Source organism: Rhopalosiphum padi, chromosome 1, assembly GCF_020882245.1.
Source record: "Rhopalosiphum padi isolate XX-2018 chromosome 1, ASM2088224v1, whole genome shotgun sequence".
In the NCBI taxonomy this organism is placed as follows: Eukaryota; Metazoa; Arthropoda; class Insecta; order Hemiptera; family Aphididae; genus Rhopalosiphum; species Rhopalosiphum padi.
This window is the reverse complement of record NC_083597.1, coordinates 38,126,769-38,151,150: the sequence shown is the minus strand read 5'-3', so window position 1 is coordinate 38,151,150 and position 24,382 is coordinate 38,126,769. Positions and strand designations below refer to the sequence as shown.

At 28.9% G+C, this 24,382-nt stretch overlaps 2 protein-coding genes and 2 non-coding genes across 4 annotated transcripts; all 4 read left to right on the top strand.

Annotated features, from left to right (window-relative positions):
• The first annotated feature begins 4,053 nt into the window (after positions 1 to 4,053).
• LOC132918781 (U4atac minor spliceosomal RNA) lies at positions 4,054 to 4,177 on the top strand. The gene has a single exon (XR_009660573.1). It is a non-coding gene; the product is annotated as a U4atac minor spliceosomal RNA (small nuclear RNA).
• A 3,006-nt stretch (positions 4,178 to 7,183) lies between these two features.
• On the top strand, positions 7,184 to 7,307 carry LOC132918780 (U4atac minor spliceosomal RNA). Its single transcript, XR_009660572.1, has one exon. It is a non-coding gene; the product is annotated as a U4atac minor spliceosomal RNA (small nuclear RNA).
• Positions 7,308 to 11,006: 3,699 nt separating this feature from the next.
• Positions 11,007 to 15,194, top strand: LOC132917910 (uncharacterized). Its single transcript, XM_060978902.1, has 6 exons — positions 11,007 to 11,298; positions 12,529 to 12,643; positions 13,944 to 14,177; positions 14,272 to 14,372; positions 14,452 to 14,519; positions 14,612 to 15,194. The coding sequence occupies exons 1-6, from the start codon at positions 11,257 to 11,259 to the stop codon at positions 14,787 to 14,789; spliced, it is 738 nt and encodes a 245-aa protein (XP_060834885.1). The 5' UTR covers positions 11,007 to 11,256; the 3' UTR covers positions 14,790 to 15,194.
• A 2,895-nt stretch (positions 15,195 to 18,089) lies between these two features.
• On the top strand, positions 18,090 to 19,819 carry LOC132920529 (trypsin-like; the record flags this gene model as incomplete). The annotated part of the gene is made up of 4 exons (XM_060982990.1): positions 18,090 to 18,353; positions 18,438 to 18,533; positions 19,228 to 19,424; positions 19,513 to 19,819. Coding segments are annotated over exons 1-4 (864 nt in total), but the record flags the coding sequence as incomplete, so codon positions are not given.
• Between the last annotated feature and the right edge of the window lie 4,563 nt (positions 19,820 to 24,382).

The window sequence follows — 24,382 nt, the reverse complement described above, 5'->3', positions numbered from 1 at the left end:
CTTAAACATTTCTGCATTATGGACCCCCATTGCAGGACCTTTACAATATAAAATATAGTAGATTTTTAATTTTGATTATTATTTAATATTCGAATTTTTATTTTAAAAAGTATTATTATTACGAGTATATCGTCATACCTCACAAAAATTACTAATGCACTTTTTTATGAAATTAAATACGCACAAACATCAATACAAATTATAATAAAATCTACTATGGTAGTAGACCATCGAGTAATTCATCTACTGATCCCTCGAGGGCTTACAATCTACCGGTTAAGAACCCCTGATATATGACATTTATGTACTCATAGTTAGAGGGTGTATGGGTAAAATATTGCACTTTATAAATTTACTCTGTGATCTTTATTTCGGGCTCAAAAGCTCTTTCAATTTTTCGTTTCAATTTACGCAAATTTCTAAATACATATCTGGTTCGGGTAGCTCCTATAAATAATAAATAAGTATGTAATATATATATATACTAATTCAGACAGTATAGTTTTTTCAAAATGTGACTAATTTGATCGTATCGTCTCATAAAAAGAATGAAGATTAATAATCACGTATCGTAGGTATATCGCGACTATAATAAAATAGGAGACGTTGGGATCGCTATAGTTAATATAATATGTTATGTATACCTACTGCTCTACAGTGTGCAGCATTTATATATTTAATATTATATTATAGAATGACACGTGTGATATGAGTACTCACACTTAATTTGGATAGATTGTTTTTCTTTAATTATATTTTCACCCGAAAGGTGAACGCCCATATTCGTGTTTGCGCTCCTATTGTTCGATGTAAGTATCGACTACATATAGTGTATGTATATTTATAAATGTATATACACAATATACATATTACATATATATATATATATATATACAATATACATACTACATATATATATATATGATATGTATGTATGCGATGTGTGTAACTGATGAAAGTCACGCAAAAGCTCAAAGCCGAAACGTGAACACCCCATATTATATAAACACTAGTTAGGTATATCGTGCCCGCACAAACCGTGTGCATAATTATTTACGGTGTAAAATAATATATTACGTACAAATCCATAACCATACTCCTGTGTATACGGTATACCTGGATCTGACTATCTGCGCACACTCCGAATAGGGATATTATGTATAATACAGCTTAATATTGCCATATATAAAACTCGACGGATCGCGACATGCGTTGTACGATCGTGATGGCTATTTGTTATTACATAATTAGTTAATACTGAATGAGAATTGGCTGATACATGAAGAGTAATTATTTGCCAAGATGATGCTCATCCCGATTTTTCCCCCTAAACAATTTATTTATTCAAAGTCTGAATTTTTAGAAGAACATCATGTATCGATATGCCTAAATTAAAATTTGAAGTTATTTCTAAGCAACATGTATGCTGCAAATATATGATTAATTAGTTCGTCGAAACGCCCACAATTATTTGTATCTAAATATTAAGCGAAATTGTGTTTATTGTTATTTAATGAATACATATAAGTATACTTAGTACCTAAATTAAAATGTATTATTACGCTTACAATTTTTGAAATATTGAAAATACATGGTACTAATAACAATGGATTATAGGACATATACATATAACCTTATACCAATATCACCATGTTGTACCCTATATTCTATAATACTGCAGTACACGGATGTATATGAATTGAATCTATGACACATACTGCTACTGCTACAATAATTAAACGGACTGTCAATTAATATAATATAATAACATAATGGTTTCCGTCGAAAATGATTAACGATTATCATGGACGCGTTCATGTATTTTTATTACGCATAACCTATATAGATCGTTACAAAATAATATGTTTCAATAACACCAATATAGGGAGTAGAATTCTTGAGATCAACGTAATAAATATTTTATACGTGCGGTGTACAGTTGTAGTTTACCCGCATCAGTGCACTGTTGTATACATTGAAAAACAATATTATTAAATTAAAAGTGTAACTAATCGTCATAAAATATATTTATAGAAGCCGAAGTTGTAATTAAGTCCAATAAAAATTTAAAATATAAAAATATCGCGAGTGCATAGAACTCGCTTTTGAACATTATATTATATTATGATTAAAATTAAAAGATTGAAAAGTTGTACAATATTTATACTTTCTATAGTAATATTCGTATAGGTTATGTCGTTATGATACCGATAATTAATATTTATTCCGTGTGATTGCCAATTGGGCTATACTTATACCAGACTACAGCTTTAAACTTTTGACACCAAACTTTTGACACCAAACTTTTGTCAGAAAATAAGATAAGTTATCTGCAACAATAATTTTTCCCTATAAACACCTGATATTACAATCACGATTAAATATTAATAAATATTCTTCACGCTCAAAAGCTAACAATTGAAAAACGAATAACCGTAAAAAAATTGTTTCCACCAAATGTTTATACAATAATTTCCAGTATAATATGTTAAACATATTTTTTTCAACTATTTATAACTTTATAAGTACAGTTGAAATTTCCATTTGTTTTTTTTTTATAATGAAGATAAAAAATCTATATGAATAGGTAAAAATACTTGAAAATTTAATACAAGATCCCATATACCAAATACGTTATTTTTATATTTATAAAAAACATAAAGATAAAGCTATTAAAAATATATAAACACAATTATATTTTATAGACATTTAACACAATTTTAACTAAATTAGGTATTTTAACGATAAAAAATAATGATATCAATTATTTTGGTATAATTCAAAAACATTATTCGTGGGCATTTAAAACTTTTAGGTATGTCATACATTTTACTATACGCAATGAAATTTTCATAACACGTAGATTAATTTTAAGATTTTAACTATTTATACCCAGAACCTATTCAAACATTTCAAACTATAGTTTTATGGTAAAGTGTTATTGACTCAAATGTTAATAACTATTGTTATTGTTTGTTAATAATAATAATGTAATCTGGCACTTATAAATATTTATAATTGTAATAACTAAATATTAATGATATAATGAATGTCGCATTTTTGACAAAAATGAATTCAACCTACCGTAATGTTAATGGTAAAATAAATTACTTAATTGGAATAATAAAAAAACATAATAAATTGAAATTTACTTGGTGATATACGCTGCGGAGTGACTGTGTCCGTTCAGAATCTCGTTTTTTGTATACAATGATATATCATTGAATTCAAATTTAACACACCCATTACAGTGACCTACTCGTGACCCTTTATAAACCGTTTTTCAGAATAAATTGAATGCAATTTAATCGAAGTATGTATTTGTGGCGTCGCCTGGTGGCAGACATGTGCGACCACTACGCGAAACGTTATTTTACGAACGTATAATACTTATTGTAGTTTGCGTGAAAAATCATCACGTCCGGGACATATACCATCGTTATTTCGGTGTCATCGGTCGTCAAAAGGACCGTCAACACGTGGTCTATAGTCGCCGGAAGTAAATCGTTTGGCAATCGTCTCCAACTCGGCGATTCCGGACCACTGGACGGAAACGACGCAACTATTGAGCGTCGTAAATCTTACACTGCCTTTTAACAATAATATGTATTAATAATAACAATATTGTACTGTTGTCGTTGTCGCAGTTCGTTCGATATTATTATGACATATTTTATAGTATTTATAATGATTTATGTCGATCGGCCGTTCGTCACGACACGCGAAGGAAGATCAAAAAACGGACTGGTGTCGAAACGCAAAACGTTTCGCGTCGTCCGGCTTGACGTCGGCCGGTAGATAGCGCTGATCGGCCGTCCGGCGAACGGTGGCCGGCTACCGAGTGCCGTCCGTCGCGGTCGGCCGAGCCGTGCGCGTCGCCGGCCGAACCGCCGTCGGTCCGCGAACGGCAGACCGACGACTCGACGGCGGCACGCGTGGCCACTCGACGGCCGCGTAACGCGCACCAAACGCCGCCGCGCTCGGTCGTGGCCGCTGCACCGCCCGCGCGCGCGACACCGCGTACAAGTACGGGTGGCCGACGGCGCGCTCGGGCACATCCTTGTCCTAGGGGAGCGGCGCGATCTATGATCGTATAGTGAGCCCGCGCTGCTGACACCCGTACGGAAAAATTGCCCGTGTCCAGCGCCTAGTGCGTTGCGGCACAATTTTTGGACGTCCCTTTACTTTACTTTAAATAATATATTACGTACAAATCCATAACCATACTCCTGTGTATACGGTATACCTGGATCTGACTATCTGCGCACACTCCGAATAGGGATATTATGTATAATACAGCTTAATATTGCCATATATAAAACTCGACGGATCGCGACATGCGTTGTACGATCGTGATGGCTATTTGTTATTACATAATTAGTTAATACTGAATGAGAATTGGCTGATACATGAAGAGTAATTATTTGCCAAGATGATGCTCATCCCGATTTTTCCCCCTAAACAATTTATTTATTCAAAGTCTGAATTTTTAGAAGAACATCATGTATCGATATGCCTAAATTAAAATTTGAAGTTATTTCTAAGCAACATGTATGCTGCAAATATATGATTAATTAGTTCGTCGAAACGCCCACAATTATTTGTATCTAAATATTAAGCGAAATTGTGTTTATTGTTATTTAATGAATACATATAAGTATACTTAGTACCTAAATTAAAATGTATTATTACGCTTACAATTTTTGAAATATTGAAAATACATGGTACTAATAACAATGGATTATAGGACATATACATATAACCTTATACCAATATCACCATGTTGTACCCTATATTCTATAATACTGCAGTACACGGATGTATATGAATTGAATCTATGACACATACTGCTACTGCTACAATAATTAAACGGACTGTCAATTAATATAATATAATAACATAATGGTTTCCGTCGAAAATGATTAACGATTATCATGGACGCGTTCATGTATTTTTATTACGCATAACCTATATAGATCGTTACAAAATAATATGTTTCAATAACACCAATATAGGGAGTAGAATTCTTGAGATCAACGTAATAAATATTTTATACGTGCGGTGTACAGTTGTAGTTTACCCGCATCAGTGCACTGTTGTATACATTGAAAAACAATATTATTAAATTAAAAGTGTAACTAATCGTCATAAAATATATTTATAGAAGCCGAAGTTGTAATTAAGTCCAATAAAAATTTAAAATATAAAAATATCGCGAGTGCATAGAACTCGCTTTTGAACATTATATTATATTATGATTAAAATTAAAAGATTGAAAAGTTGTACAATATTTATACTTTCTATAGTAATATTCGTATAGGTTATGTCGTTATGATACCGATAATTAATATTTATTCCGTGTGATTGCCAATTGGGCTATACTTATACCAGACTACAGCTTTAAACTTTTGACACCAAACTTTTGACACCAAACTTTTGTCAGAAAATAAGATAAGTTATCTGCAACAATAATTTTTCCCTATAAACACCTGATATTACAATCACGATTAAATATTAATAAATATTCTTCACGCTCAAAAGCTAACAATTGAAAAACGAATAACCGTAAAAAAATTGTTTCCACCAAATGTTTATACAATAATTTCCAGTATAATATGTTAAACATATTTTTTTCAACTATTTATAACTTTATAAGTACAGTTGAAATTTCCATTTGTTTTTTTTTTATAATGAAGATAAAAAATCTATATGAATAGGTAAAAATACTTGAAAATTTAATACAAGATCCCATATACCAAATACGTTATTTTTATATTTATAAAAAACATAAAGATAAAGCTATTAAAAATATATAAACACAATTATATTTTATAGACATTTAACACAATTTTAACTAAATTAGGTATTTTAACGATAAAAAATAATGATATCAATTATTTTGGTATAATTCAAAAACATTATTCGTGGGCATTTAAAACTTTTAGGTATGTCATACATTTTACTATACGCAATGAAATTTTCATAACACGTAGATTAATTTTAAGATTTTAACTATTTATACCCAGAACCTATTCAAACATTTCAAACTATAGTTTTATGGTAAAGTGTTATTGACTCAAATGTTAATAACTATTGTTATTGTTTGTTAATAATAATAATGTAATCTGGCACTTATAAATATTTATAATTGTAATAACTAAATATTAATGATATAATGAATGTCGCATTTTTGACAAAAATGAATTCAACCTACCGTAATGTTAATGGTAAAATAAATTACTTAATTGGAATAATAAAAAAACATAATAAATTGAAATTTACTTGGTGATATACGCTGCGGAGTGACTGTGTCCGTTCAGAATCTCGTTTTTTGTATACAATGATATATCATTGAATTCAAATTTAACACACCCATTACAGTGACCTACTCGTGACCCTTTATAAACCGTTTTTCAGAATAAATTGAATGCAATTTAATCGAAGTATGTATTTGTGGCGTCGCCTGGTGGCAGACATGTGCGACCACTACGCGAAACGTTATTTTACGAACGTATAATACTTATTGTAGTTTGCGTGAAAAATCATCACGTCCGGGACATATACCATCGTTATTTCGGTGTCATCGGTCGTCAAAAGGACCGTCAACACGTGGTCTATAGTCGCCGGAAGTAAATCGTTTGGCAATCGTCTCCAACTCGGCGATTCCGGACCACTGGACGGAAACGACGCAACTATTGAGCGTCGTAAATCTTACACTGCCTTTTAACAATAATATGTATTAATAATAACAATATTGTACTGTTGTCGTTGTCGCAGTTCGTTCGATATTATTATGACATATTTTATAGTATTTATAATGATTTATGTCGATCGGCCGTTCGTCACGACACGCGAAGGAAGATCAAAAAACGGACTGGTGTCGAAACGCAAAACGTTTCGCGTCGTCCGGCTTGACGTCGGCCGGTAGATAGCGCTGATCGGCCGTCCGGCGAACGGTGGCCGGCTACCGAGTGCCGTCCGTCGCGGTCGGCCGAGCCGTGCGCGTCGCCGGCCGAACCGCCGTCGGTCCGCGAACGGCAGACCGACGACTCGACGGCGGCACGCGTGGCCACTCGACGGCCGCGTAACGCGCACCAAACGCCGCCGCGCTCGGTCGTGGCCGCTGCACCGCCCGCGCGCGCGACACCGCGTACAAGTACGGGTGGCCGACGGCGCGCTCGGGCACATCCTTGTCCTAGGGGAGCGGCGCGATCTATGATCGTATAGTGAGCCCGCGCTGCTGACACCCGTACGGAAAAATTGCCCGTGTCCAGCGCCTAGTGCGTTGCGGCACAATTTTTGGACGTCCCTTTACTTTACAAGGGACCAAAATGTGTCGTCGAACAATAATTTACCCGGTGTGTACGCATTTCGTATTCTTGTTATTCGGACGACGGCGGTTTGGAGCCAAAAAATGGTTTCGAAAGAAATGCGTAATAACAATAATAATATTACTCATAGACCTTAATTATACACTCAATACCGAATAATTTTAAAATTAGGCCACTGTCGATTTGTTTACGAGTATCGACAACTGACTCTCCCCCAAACCGATATTTTCGAAAAGTGTCACGGCCTATTTGTGTAGCGCAATACCGAAACTTAAAAGTTTTGCTCGGTTAGTTTTTTTTTTTTAATCGATTCCGACTCCGTCCAAACGTAAAATAGGCAATGCCCACAACGATCATAAGTTGCCTATACGTTTCACCTTAAAAATGATTTAACCTACTCCAAAATGTATCATAATTTGATATTGATATTATTCTTAGCAGTAATGTGAAATAGTCGGTTCTACACAATAGGTAGTAGATATAGAAAAAAGGTTTGTTTTGCAAATTTACTCAGTTCATTCTAATCGAACGGATTTTCAATGCATTAAACCCACAGCAGTATGAAAACGTTTGTGAAACGTGCGTTGGTTACATCAATGTCGAAACCAGAAGTGTGCAGTACTGCAGTATCAGTAGGGTAAATACAGGTCCATTAAAGTATTAGTATATATTTACTAGCCCAAAACGGCCAAAACCTATTAAAATGGTTAAGAATGGTTTATTAAGCTTAATACTTATAAATTGTAATCTACCAAAATGTAGTTCATGTTATTGTTTTTCACCAGCCAGTCCACCAAGTTATACTCAGTAACTCGTTGGTTCTATCCGTGTCTGTGAGGTACTGAAACCGAATATATTTAATATTTATACAAAAAATACATTGACTATTTAATTTAGATTTCTACAAAATATATCATCATATGGTTCTATTTCATATTGGTATTATTTATACGAAGATTGATGACCACAATGGAAAATATATAAAGTCTGTCATATATTATATTAAAACAATCTCCTAAAAAATACTGATTTACTAAGTATAATGACCCCTTTTTATATTCAAATTCTGATTTTTTGGTTTTTTGACTATACCTATGTTCTTAAATAATAAGATTTTTTTATGTGCCATTTACGGAATGTCTTGTGGCGAATGATAACCACCATTTTTTAATGTTAGTTGCTATGCAGATTATTTTAATCACGTCGTAATAGTTATAGTACTATTGTACTCGTTCACAGCCATACTATGTACTAATATTACACAAAACTACAAAAGACTATATTTTTTCATCATGTTTCAAAGTGTTTTGATTAAAAACAATTATTCTTACAAGTTACAACCGAAGGCCAAATTGTGAGACCACACCGCGGGACATTGAATAGTAACACAAAAACAGTCCACAAAAATACTATGTGGTATATATTTTCATAGAATTTAATATTGTTCAGCTGCAGTTCGCTGTCTCATATACGGTCTTAATAACACGACCTACGCAAATTTCCACACAGTGTGTCAGTGTTAAATTTAAATTTTACCGCACCTCTGTTTATTATTATGTTTTTTTTTTGCGTACATGATTATACATATTAAGTTAAAAATATAAATACAAAATATAGATTCGTATTGTTCCTACTTTGGAGACGATTGCGGTGAATAAAAATAACTTATATCGGTACAATATTATATATTTTAATATTTATTTAAAAATGTAATACAAATGTATACTGTATATGTATATTAAACATTAAACACATTTAAATTGTTTCGTTAATTACTGCAGTTTATACACATATATATATATATATATATATATATATATATATCATTGAAATGAATAAATTTGATAAAAATTATGGCAAAATACTCCGTTTATGATATACAGTTTGATTAATAGATACGCATATTATATAAATCTAGATCTTGTAATGAATTAAAATTTGTTAAGAAGACCTGAAGACGTCAGTGCACTATTTGTTTTTTTTCAGATCTCTAACACACGTTCAAAGTGCAACACAGTAGATTTGTGTTCAAGGTAACGAACTTTCAAATTAAAGAAAATAACTTATCATAAAATACTGCTTAATTTAAGTTAACATAACATGTATACGGTATTGTATACGGTATATATGAGCATTTTTAAATCTCATAGCTTCCATAAAAATCTAAATATCGTAAAAAAAAATTAAAAAACATAATATAAAAACATATTCTTAACTTAAATTGTATAATAGGTCTATTCACTTTTATATAGCTAATAAAGTAATAACACAATAAGATTGATTCTGCTAAATTTAAATTTCTAATGTTAAGTTTCTTATTGCATATGAGCGAGATGGATAAAACCAAATATTGTACGCTAACAAGATATTCTCGGTTTGGTTTATCACAATCACGTATTCAGGATCAATTTTCGAGGGGGGGATAAATATTTTTAATACATAAACTTTAGTTGTACAATTATACATAAAATCTGTAGTTATAACTATAAAAACTATAGTTTTTGTTTCTACTATAAAAATGTCGGGAAGGAGTGATCCTTTACCCACCCCTCCTATATACAGGCTTGGTTTATCATGTCAATTAAATTTATAAGATAATAAAATATACGTAACAATAACAAAAATAATATGTGTAATCAATTTAAGGTTAATGACTATGCTTATTTTTCAAAAATAATGCAACACAGTATTATTACTATAACATCTATATAAGTAATAATGTGCTGTAAATAAATATATATGTATTTGATAATATCAGGAGAAAAATTAGAATTCATAAGAAAAATATCATTGCATTTTCACTCTTCTTCGTTCATAAGAGCAATTTTTTTTTGTTAAATAGCATGTATAAAAGAGCATATTATTATTTTACATAATATATACCTAGTCCCTACATATGTTTAGAAGAAGATAAAAATACGTACTGCAGAAAAAAAATGTGCCTTGTACTAAAGTTTATTACTCGTATTTTTTCAATATTCTTTCATCGGCAGTTTTTTTTAATAATTATGATATTTTATTTTTTTCTTCTAAGTCAAGCTATAGCCCTAAGTCAAGAGAAAGTATACATTTGTTGAATATCATACATTAGAGTATTAAAGCAATTAACACACATTCGTTATAGAAACCTACATTAACTTTAAACTTAACGACTGGTTTCGATATCGCACGATAGAAATTATAAATTTTGTTATTCGTCCGCTGGCTAACTCCTCGCTTGTCCTCTATATAGGTTAGGTCCAGAGATAAATACCACATGTCCGCATAATTACTATAACTGAATTTATTGTGATACGAGTATAATCCATTATACGCCAATATAATATACCATATAGATTATTACTGCAGTGTCGGTGTGCAGATGAAAAATTTGAAGATTCGAGATCGCGACGGATTATTGTCTTGTTACGCGTCATCATAATATTAACATAAACAATGTCGTCAAATCCGGCAAAACGTATATAGGTATATATTTATCAGTTACGCGTCCCGTGGGCTTGCGCCTTATTTACGGATAGCTAGATGATATATTAAGAGCCCCCCTACACACTCGATGACCTTCGTGTGGTATATATTATTGATGACGCGCGGAAGTAATAATATTTTTCTTTTAAAAAACATTGCACCACCGTGTTATTTTAAGGCGAAAACTCGGTATACAACAATAACTGGTATTTATAAACAGCTGATCCGCGGACAGACATAATCCCGGCGCGTAAAGCCGAATCGATGTCCGATGACAAAAAGATCGCGCGCAAGTTGGCAGACGCCAAACGTCTAGAAATAGACCGATGTGTTAGCCGCGGCAGTTAGGTTTTTGTGTTTGCGCGCATTCCAACCGTATAAAGCCTTTGAATACAACAGGTAGTGCCGCCGAGTGGTCTAAAGCTTTGAACGAACGCTGCAAAATCTTAACCGCTGAAACATGACGAAAACCACCGAAGAAGCCGGATACGATCTCGTCCAAGTATGTTTCTACCATTAACTAGTCAATATATATTATTATTATTATAATCACCATCATTATCATCTCGAATACGATTTATTTATACATATATATATATATATAAGTATAATGGATTGACCTTTCATTTTTATTTTCAAAACAATTTTGTACGTTCCGAAAAACGACTATATTATTATTGTCAGTGCACCCAGAAACCGTTGAGAATAATATTTTGTTATACAAATAAGACATCAATTTACCAATTTATCATTTTTTTGAAAAAGTAACAAACTGTATATGGTCGCATACCAAAATAAAATATAATTTATGTATCATTGCATAATGAATAAAAAAGAAAATTAAAGTGCACTTTTAAAACGTCGAACCATTTAAAGGAAAAGAGCAATGAAATAACATCACTATATTTAAAACTACAATAAAAGACGCTGGACACAGGACACGTATATTATTCTCTCTCCGTACGAAAAATTAATGAATTTCTTTTTCTCTCCGATTGACATAAAAATTGTATTCAACTCTTTGAAACAATATAATACTATTTTATTATATTCATTTTGTTGGATTATGGTAAAACTACTAATAAACAAAGTTCAAACGCTATAAAATTGTTATAGTTTTTACAAACCATTATAGAATATACATATTAACATATAGATGCTTATGCCATAAAAGAAAAATTATCCACAAAATTGATTTATGCGTTAGTATGATTCCAATTTCCAAATATATAAAATTGTATATTGTTTATTTTTGCATATTTTTCATGCTTTTATTCAATCTTTTATTTTTAATAATATGCATTAAATTTATTTTACGGTATACTTTGATTAAATAAAAATAGTAAAAAAAAATATTATATCAATAGAATGCGAGAAGCAAAAATACCAAAATTGAAATGCATTATAAATCGTTGTTTTGATTCAATTTCACTTTTTATTTATTTATTTGTTTATTATTATTATTATACATAAATACATTTTCAATTGTAATACATGATAATAAATTCATTTTTTTTTTTAATAAATCAGTTCACTAATAGACAATACAGTTTAATCTTAAATAAATATTCAAGTTATTCAACTGCTCGAAATTAAATCTTGTATCATGTATATTTAATTAATTTAAGTAGGTACACTGTATATATTATGTAAATAAAGAAAATTAATATTAAAATGTATATGAAATCAAGAATTTAGTTTACATAATACATTATGTATTTATTTTTTGTAGGCTTTACTCAAGTTTCATGATGGCACTCATGGTGCACGTGAACGCATGGTTCATAAACCTGGTTGGAAAATGCTTTTTATGATGCTGAAATATTTAAACTGCTACCCGGAATTAAGTAAGTGAGCCAAGATATGTACTGCATGACTCGTAGGAATATTAAACGTAAAAAAATATTCCTAAAAATAGCTGTTTAAACTTGAAAAAATTTAAACATCTATATTTTTAGTAATATTTTTTTCATATCATGACATTCTTGTTTATGCTATTTATGGAATAATAAAAATATATTGTTTTATCATAATATATCTTCGATTGGTGTCCTTATAATATTAATTGATTTTAAAATTATTATAATAACCAAACGGCTAAACAGTATTGTGTACAAATAATCAAATATTACTCGTAATTTCACAATTTTTTGTACATATACGCAAACATAGAAATGCAGAAATAATACAATAAAGTGTTTTGTATTTTTAAGAAATGATAAATAATTCATACAAACAATATAAGTTATTATTATAATTTATAATACACTTTCATTGTCACTGAAAATATTCAATTTAATGAATAGTATTTTTATTTTTATTTTTCACAATAAACGAATAAAATAAACATTTATGATTTTTTTTAACACACCTTGTTTTTTGAACGAAAACGTGGGAAATAACAAGTTGAAACACTTGAAGGCTAAAATCACAATAAGTGATATAATCAAAATATGTTTACTCTAGTTGTACAAGTTTAATTGAACGTACATTTTAATAGACATCTTGAATTTTAACTCAAATTATCCTATACTTTAATTTTAACTTAATATATTTTAATATTATGCAATATTATAATTTATAATTCACAATAACTGAACAATTTCAAGTATAAGTAACCATGTATTTGTGCTATAACAATAAAAAATCACTGCAGTTATTATCGCAGTATTACACAATCGTGATATATTATAGTCCTCATTTATCAGTTATCTTATGCGAACATTAGATTTTACTAATAATACACTAATAGCAACGTCTAAAACTCAAAAGTATGTTGGGTTCCTATGCTCCCCCCTCCCCTCGGCTGTGATGCATTTCAACATTTATATAACATTTACATATTTTAAATCTTACACTTCTGCTTTGCATAATAAATATTTAGTCAAACTACCCTATGTTATATTACTTAACCACTTTCAAATCATCATATTTTCATTCTTCTTTTTACTTTTAACTTTATATGATTAGTAATAACTAATCCCCCATGGCCCCATATATGGTATAATCACTACTCCTTGATAGAATTATTTATTTAAGTTTAATTTCTATTTATGAAGAAACAATAAAAGTGCACAAATCATTTATTCAAATTTGTATGGTTATGTGAATTTAAATAACACTTAAATGTTAAATATTGTTTCACAGCTTCAATGCCGTATCAGTTGACTCCGATTGTACTGCACGTACCACCTGAATACCATCAAATTGTCCTGAAGAATCCTATGATCGTTAGAAGACGTCATGTAGAATTATTACCTATCAAATATGGCTATCGAGAATTTTGGAAGACTCATATAAACCGTTCGAGGGCATTGCCTTATCAATATTTACTATGGGAAGGCGGTTTCGTGCTGATTGTATTCTGTTTTTACGCAATCGGTTAGTAAATTAAATTACGATAAATGTAGAACTTCGCTTAATTTAAAAGCCGAAGTAAAGTATAAATATTTTTTTATTGAAATACTAATTACAGGCGATAATGTCATACGTGTAGTAAATATCACAATACATTTTTCAAAAAAAGATGTACAACCTGAGCCTTTATGCTATCAAGATAAGCTCATGCTGGAAGAGGTGAACTAAATCATATTAATACTATACTTAATTGTACTTTAAAAATGAATAATATAAATATAAATTATGTTTTTTTTAGTGTTATCCACTGGATACATTCAATCCCGGATTTGCGTTACCCAAACCAGTATCAATCAACACGAACAGGTAACTTGAGTAAAATATTTTGTGGCTTTTATGAATTCATACGCCAAAAATAAAATATAATTTTGATGTAATATTATAAATTACCCATAAAGGTGGACAATTTTGCGAGAGTTAAAAGAATCCAGTGACAAAAAAGGCAATGAACTGTTCTTGCTATCACTGTCGCCTTTAATGGACGAATTATCTGACCAAATTCTAACGGATACAAGACGTAAAATGTTAGAGCTATTGGAAGAAGCTATGAGCTGGAAAAGAAACTTTGATCGTTAAAACGCCGTTCCAATCGTGTACTTATGTTATAATTTAAAAATGTAGGTACATGAAAACATCATATTTATTAGTTATTTCACTTATTTGTTATTATAATAAATACCTATAGTACCTATACTACCTACACTATTACTTATTAGAACCTATGAGTAAGTACTACGTTTATATTTATATTTATAAAATGTTCCCGTTATATTTGATTGCTTATTGACCTCATAGAAATATATTATTATTAATTATTTGTATAAATAACGTAAAAATGTATTGTAAAAGTTATATATTTTATAAAATAATATTATATTCTTTTTTAATATGTTTGTATTCTGTAGTATTATAAGTATATTATTGTCTAACTATTGTTTATTTAAATGTCTATATTATAAATTATAATCCGTTTAGACGTTATAGTATTTTGTCTATATGTAGTGATAGCTAAGACAATATCAAGTCGCCGGGGTTATTACAAGTCTACTAGAGATTAATGTCTTATTTATGACCATATCTTATACAGTTATACCTGTATACATTTACACAAATTTAGCGTATTACTCGTATTAGACACTATGATTAAATGTATTCTCATTATGATTTTTTAATACTGATCACTAATATTGAAACGAAATGTATCAAATTATGAAAAAAATGTTCGTATAGCTACCGGATATTTATATTACGTCAAGATATATCCATTCGTAGTGAGCATAATATTATTAAAAGTTTTAAAAATGGAGAATTTCAAGCAACTTTTACACGAGCTCGTTGATATCACGATTGACCGTCTCATCACATGCACCGAAGGCGTGACGATATCTACATTCTATATAATATACATGTATCCTCGTGCTTATATACCCCCGTTTGTATTTTGTATTATCATGAAATATATATATATTTTTACAAAAAGTTTCGAGTAACGTTTACAAGTATTCCACAGTAATATTCACGATCAACGAACACGTCCGGCGTACATATTCAACACAACATGTACAACCCAATAAAATGTTTGTCAGACATCTGTCTGTTGAAAATAACCACTCTGGCATTGTCACGTAGGATCCTATTGCAATTAAATTTCTCATTTATTGTATAGGCACTAAATAATTTAGGCATTTAGTAGATCACGTACCTGCCGACCTCCGGCCATGTGACTTATAGAAACTACACTTGAAATAAATCAAGATCAAAAAATATAAAAGATATATGCTTACATGGATTTATATGAAAATGTATTTTTGTGTTCAAAACCGTTTGGTTTTATATGATATGTCCTGGGGACAGCGGTGGTCCAATGATTTTCAAAGGACTCCTATATAATGGGATGTGAGTTACGGATATAATTTCAAAGAAAAAAGAGATACGGACATTGACTGTCCCAACATTTAGACTATATAAACATCTATTAGTATATGCTTACTGCAGAAAATGGATACCATTAGGTAATACCACACTATAGTTTATACATTACTATAGATGTATTATGTTAGTATATTATACGTTGATAATGTTTTATTTTTATTTTTTAATAATGATGCTGTATTTTCCATAATATCCGTCATCATCACTTGCATTTTGCATAATATAGTTATTTTGACAGGAATTTCGGGATTCAATGTACTTTATAAGAATTTAATACCTAATAAGATTAATGCTTATAGATATATACATTTTCAGAAATTTATATATTTCTAAAAAAAACACTATTTTATCTTTTATAAGACATAAATACACAACAAGTTATATATTTAATGTGTGTTTTTTTTTATTTAAAAAAATAATTTTATTATAAATTATATAGAGCTCAAAAGAACAAGTTTACAATAATATAATAATATGAATCTATCTACCACCTGTAAACAAGCTTGTGATGATGGTAGAGAGTTTCAAAATCTAGTAATTAATATAATAATCGAACAATAGTATAAATAAAAATAAAAAATACATTGTTAAAGTTCCAGTAAGTACATAACAAAATAAATCAATATACATAAATACTATTCTATTAGAGTGATTAACAGTTAACTATCAATTTTTTGAGATTTGACTTTTTAAAATTCCTGGAGTTAGTGTATATACTTATTTTAATAATAATTGGTAATAAGTTGAAATACAAAGGACCGAGATAATTAACAAATTTATATCCAAAAAATATTTTAGAATAAGGTATTTTAGCATCATATATTCTATTTCGTGTTACTTGTATACTAGTATACTTTATAAACTTATTAATATGATATGTGATATGTTTATCGTTTTAAGCAACACAAGTATAATTTATTGTACATTTGTAATCTATAAAGAATTGTAAAACAAAAAAATATTTTAATGTTTCCCTTATAAGTACCCGTAATATACACAGATTAGTATAATTAATAACAGAAATTAAACGTTTAGGTTGGCTAATATTATTAATGTAATATTAATTAACTATCAATATTTTAATGCAAATTTCTAGTTATCAACCTGGTTGATAGATATTTTAAGTTATATTACAATAATACATGTAATATACTATTTCTATAAAAATAATAATTGGATTTCTTTTTCTCTCCGACTGGCGACTGATAATACAAATAAACAATTCAATTCAATTTTGATTCCCCGATGCGTATGGCACGTATAATAAGAATAACATACTATAACGAATTTCTGTATAACAACTACATTGATGTTACAATACCCTACAGTCGGAGGTCCGGAATTTCCGCCAGGTGTATGTGAAAAGGTAGAATACTCTAAAACGGATAACAGAATATTCGGAATGCAATAAATAAGTACGAGTAAACTAAACAGGTCACATTGATATTACGCATAAAATAAAACTTAAAAGTATCCATACCAAACCAATATAATATTTTATTTATTTCTATTTTATTTATCGAATATTTTAATATATCAAGACGTGTAGATATACTCGAATACCAAATAACAGATCAATTATCTATATTTTAAATCGTAACATATTTTTATTAGTTATTTTCAGTTAGTACCTACATATAATAGTTACCTAGTAAGTTTATAAACATAAAATTTTCTTGTTATTTTATTGCTTAATGATTTAATCACAATATATTATAAATTATTTATTTAACGTTGGTCTTAGGAACATACATATTATTATTTACCTATTGGGTATATTTAAATATATTATATTATGTTTAGACGTTAGTATTTTGTCTATAATGGTGGCTAAAATAATATTAAGTTGCCGGGGTTATTAAAAGTCAACTAGAAATCTTATTTATGACCATATGTTTTAACTGTACTAGTTTACTACACACATTTAGCGTGTCGTAATATATTATGATTAAAATTATTCTCGTTTTGTTTTTATTATTTAACGTGGTGAAATTGGAAGGAAATGTGTCAAATTATGAAAACAAAGGTCTTATAGCTAATGGACAAATATATGACGTCGAGAAATATCCGTTCGTAGTGATTTTAGTAATAAAAATCTTCTTAAAATCCGTTGCGACAAAAGCTGTTTGCACGGGCTCGTTAATATCGCAGTGGTTTGTGTTAACCGCTGCACATTGTACCGACAACATGACAATATCTGACATAAATGTATTCTCTCTTTTATACTCGCATTTGTATACGATAAATAAAATAACAAAAATATTTCTATGAAAAGTTCCTTAACGATTACAGATATTCCGCGGTAATAGCCATCAACAGATTCAGCACATATATCAACATGATATGTTTAATCCATTAACGTTTAGAGCAGACATCTGTTTGTTAAAAGTAAGCAATCTGTGATATTATAGTTTGTAAATATAATAATTATATTATATTATTATTAAAATATTATTGTAATATTATGACGTGTGTAGGCGTGTAGGCGTGTAGCTAGTTATATTTGCTCTCAAAAGTCCAAGGTCTTTTCGACATAATTATCATATCTATAATAATATCATTTATATGTATACATTATATAACCACCTACATTATTTTCGCCAAAATTAACGTAGGTAAAGGGTACAATACGCATTAAGAAAATAATAATAAGTATTTAGATATTTTATTTTTGTAACATAATTATTTCATTTTGGCCAAACGTCCCTAACCAAAAACTACAATAATAATAATTTCATATAGTTTAGATAATGCATTTATGCCTAAAAAAGATGTAATAGGTACATAGTATGCATATAACTACGAGATAATATATTACATGTACTTACTACCTATATTATAATTTTTAATATATTTATACATTTATTTTTTCTTTTTAAAGATTTTTTTCTGAGCATCGATTATGATTTATAACGCGAATATAATATGTGTGTTTTTGTTTTGTTTTAAATAATACGAATTAAATTAATGTACAGGTACGAAACATGTGTATATTAAACGATTAATGTTTAGTAATAAACTAATAAATAATAATGTATATTATTATACAGTATATACTTAAACAGTTATACTTGGGATTTAGCTACGAAAACCGTTCAAGAACGTCGACCGTTATATAAGCGTAGCTGGCCATCCGGACGATTTTTCTCACGGAAAAAGCTTGGATTGTGTAGTTATCGGGTTCGGAATTACTGCAGATATACCGCAACCCGACTTTATAGGATATATGACCAATGCAAGTGTCACGTACGGTCCTACAGCGTGTCAATTGTCCAATAGGTAGGTTAGTATAGGTACTATATAATTTAATCATTTAGCAGATCCTTTACCATCGATCACGACTTATAGAAACTACACGTTGAAATAGATCGAATATAGTAGATACATGGAAAGAATATTTGTGTTCAAAACCAGACATCCATATGGTATGTCCTGGGGACAGCGGTGGCCCAATGATTTGTAATGGATTCCTATATGGAATAGCCAGTCACGGATACAATTTCAAAGAACTAAATAGGGATTTCGAATGTGGCAGTTCCGAAATTCAAACTAGGCATTTATTCGTATATGCTTACAAAAAATGGATAACTAATATTACAACAAATACAGGAAACCCATTAATACCACACAATAATTTATATTTTACTACTATTATGTTAGTATTATACATTGTGAATATTTTATAAGATAAAAAAATTATATAATAATATATTATATGCAATATTACAATAAAAACCATAATAATTTATCGTGAATTTGTATTACATATTATAAAATATAAAGAATTGTAAAAATGAAAATATTTCTTAACATATTTTATTCTTTACCACTTAAGTAAGTGCCAAACAACTTTAACCTATTACCTATTAACAGAAATTAAGCGTATACGTCGACTAATAGTGGGAATGTTCTATTTATTTACTATTAATATTGTAATCATCAATATTAACCATTTTAAGTTGTATACTTGTATTACAATTGTTTTTTTGATAAACAGTAATCAAATTTCGATTGATCGGCTTTTAAATTATACATACGGAAAAAGCGCACTCTCTTGGAATAAATAATTATATCTACAGCAAATTAGTTAAACAGTTGTATAATATAAGAGATCGCGGTAGCTGCAAATATATATACGCAATTAATTTTCAAAAGTTAGTAGTTTTTTAGTTACCTATATTATGGACTTAATAATTTTTCAAGCATTTCACAAATGTGTTCATTATACATTTAAAACTAACATTAACATTAACATTAACTAACTTCGATTTCATTAAACCATTGAAAAGAAGAAAAAATGTTAACACAATAATCAATTAAATACTAACATCTCGTATTCTCGTCGTTCCTCCACTGGGAGGTTTCTTCATTCTGAGAAACATATTTTTTTTCTCTCGTCCATTCAATTATTGTTTAACTATTATTTAAATAGATTGTAAAATAAATATTAACATAATATACAAATTAACAGATTAGGCACTCAATAATATTAAAATAATGTATGACGATAATCGATGTAAGTGTAGCCACCAGTCTTTTATAGGTATAATTGTATAAAATATAATATATAATATAATAATATTGTGTATGCCTAAATTTTTAATTTTCACAAATATTTATCTTAATGCGTATGAAGGTTCACGACCGTTCCACGTGAGAATGTAACTCAATGAAACAAACGGACGTACTTTAATACTTATAAGTTATAACTGCCTATTACTTTCGAACGCTCATAACAAAGTAAAAAAATACTTTTCTAATTCCGCCACTGTCAAAACCATTTAGATAACGTTACATCCTCATGCGTTGTCACTTGTCTCCGTCTTACACACGTACACAAATACACAATGGAACATTTGCGTTCAGTAAATAATCAAATTTAAAGGTAAGAATATTATAAAAAGTTTAATTTATACTAAAATTTTTAGCGCGTTATAAGCATTTTAAAATTGTAATATCTTACATAATTATAAATTTTATAAGTCACTTTAAAATTAAAATACCAATAAAAGCCTATGACTTACGAAATAGTCTATAATTAATATCATTAGGTATTACCTTTAAGTTTGTTAATAATTAAATTCATTCTAATATTAAACTATAAGAACGCTAAGTTGGTTTTTCTGAACACAGATTGTCATAAAAAAATATATTACAATAAAATAAATATATAATAAATGATTAATGAATAATCAGACAAATGCTTCTGAATTTATTTACGACTACATTATTTAAGTTGTAACATATAGCTATACTATTTTGCATACATAGGCGGATATTTTATTTGTTTTTTTAAAGGGAGGGCCCCAAATTAATGTGATTTCCAATTACTATTTACATGGTTCCTGGATGTATAGTTACACCTTACACACAATTCCATTTGGGAGTTATTGCAATTTTTCAGGGGTATTAAGCTCTTCACCCGTTCTCCCACGATGTCTACATAATATAAATAATGAATATAATATGTCCTACAAAATACAGCAGTTAAATTTATTAATCAATAGTGACAGCAGTCCGTAGAGTATAGACTTATCCAATAACATTAAACATATTATTATACATTATAATTTATATCTGCAGTCAATTATTAATAAGTACCTATATCTACACTAAAATTGAAAAAAACTATTCAATAGACAATTTTTTTTAGTTAGCAGTTATATATTATTCATATAATAGTTATTTATATATAGGTATATCAAAGCGTATCTCAATGAATATTATTATATAATTATATAACCATATATATATATATATATATATATATAGCCAATAGCCACATCGATATCCACCACCCAGGTATGTAGATAAAGCTTAAAAGCATCACTATACATATATATATATATATATATATATATGTTTTTTAGGTTCTGAGCAGAGCAATGTATTGATCTTTTTTTTATTTAGAACTTTCAGCTACAGCTATTATAGTATTGATCTTAAAATTATATTATTTTTTTTGTGATACACGATAAGTTTAGTTTGTAAAATGCTTCGATTTTTAAATTTAAGTCTTAAATTTTAAAAGTAGTTTCTAAATTGGATATAGTTTGTACTTTAGAGAGATAAAACATTGTGGTACTTTCTTATAGGTAATCAGGAAAAACAAACAAAAAATTAAGGAAAAACGAGAAACTTTATGCTATAAACTAGATTTTGACGAAATAATTAATTACTTTAATTTATTACAATTCGAAAACGAATAACCACAGAAACTTGAAATTTTCACCAAGTAGTTATATTATCATTTAATATAATTTATTATATGGTAAATATTTTGACTTTTTTTAGCTATTTATAGATAATAATTGAGATTTTCGATTATTTTTTTTCATATAAATGCCAATAAGAAATTTATGAATGGGTAAAAATACTTGAAAAATGAATAAACTTTTCCTATAATAAGTGGTTCATTTCCCAATTAAAAAAAAACCGTAATAATTTAAAGGCATCATATTTTTTTATAAGCATTTAAATTTAGGATTTTGATAGAATTCGAAAAAATCTTAAAAGACTAAAATACATGTTATTTTGTAGTTAAAAATACATAAAACAATATTCATTTATACCTGAGATTTAAAAATTAAATTCAAGGTTCTTTATAAGTTTTTCAATCTAGGTATATGAAAAAAATTTTATCTTAGAGCCAAATTAATTTTTATGAGCATTTGAGTTCAAATTTTTTCAACAGATATTCATTCACTCGTATAATAACTATTTCTATCCATACGATTATTGGTTTTTCGTTTTCATTAAAAAACGAATAACTGTAGATACTTGAAATTCACACAAAACGTTTTCACTATATAATAACTTTAAATTAAACTTTAATTAATAAGATTATCAATATTATAAGTAAAATAAATGGCTTTAAAGTTAGATATTATATCAAAATAAAACATATTACGAAATATACTTAATTATATTGATAAGGCATCAAACCGATTACGCTTAAAATTATTATTCGTATCCAATAATATAACATATTAACATTGAATTCAAATTTAACTATTTAACACACCCATAATAGTAACCCACTCGATACCTAATTTACAGCAGAGCGGTAACAACTTGCATACCTTTTTTTCATAATACTAGTACAATTATTAGTAGTTGGTGTGATCAAATCTATAACAATATTTATTGTGATTCCGAAGAAAACAAAATTTTTATTATATTCCTAAAAAAAATTATTATTATTCGTTGAAAACGAACTTAGCTAATACTAAGTAACCTTCGTAAAATTAACGAGTAATTTTACTATCGTTAAATGCAAATTTAATTTATTGAACAACGAAAACTACATTATGAACTATGATCGTATATAATTCTATACAAACAATATCTATACACAATTGATACTTGATATGCTATAATATTACAGACATTACAGTTGTATAATAGTACTTATTTATATATTATTGAATATACCTAACATAGGTACTATAATATTACTATTAATGATAAGTGATAATCAACAAACCCAAATTCACGTAACTTTCTGATATTTATAAAATACTAAAAGCAAATTAAAATTCATTTTAACTATTTGTATTATTAATAATAATAACAATTTATAACATTAGCTATACAGAATGGACTTTGGAAGTTGCAACTAATCTAATAATAAAATTAGTAATGCCTTCGGGAGGCCTCTGATAAAAATGTTTCTGATAAATTGTCATACAGATAACGAACGATATAGATAACTCAAAAAGCTTTTTAAGATTTAATCAGAAAAAAGTAGAAAAATATTTTATCAAAACGTGTTATAATAGCCAAGTAAATTACCTATTGCGTGCTGTAGACAAGGTGTCTACACACTACACATTCACACTACCACACTTGAAATTTGAAATGAGTTTGTTTTCTTGCAATAACACAGAGTTTAAGTGTTTTTATTGACTGCTGTTATCTCATCTACGTCATTACTCTAATAGTGTGATTTGTGAACGTTATGCAATCAGTGGAGAGTGGAGACAAAGTATAACAATTTTCAATGAAATATAATAAAAACATAAATAATTTCTGAGAGAGAGATAAACTGATGGAATATTATTCAATAGCAAGTTATTTCGATTTATATTATAATATAATGAATATACTCGTAATCGTTTTCTATCGACTATCGAGACAGTCCATTGCAAACGACGTCAGAAAAATGCGAGAAAACAGTATTTGTTTGACCCTAAACCTTCGAAGTTCATAGTTTCAGACCCCCTTCGGCGGTGGCC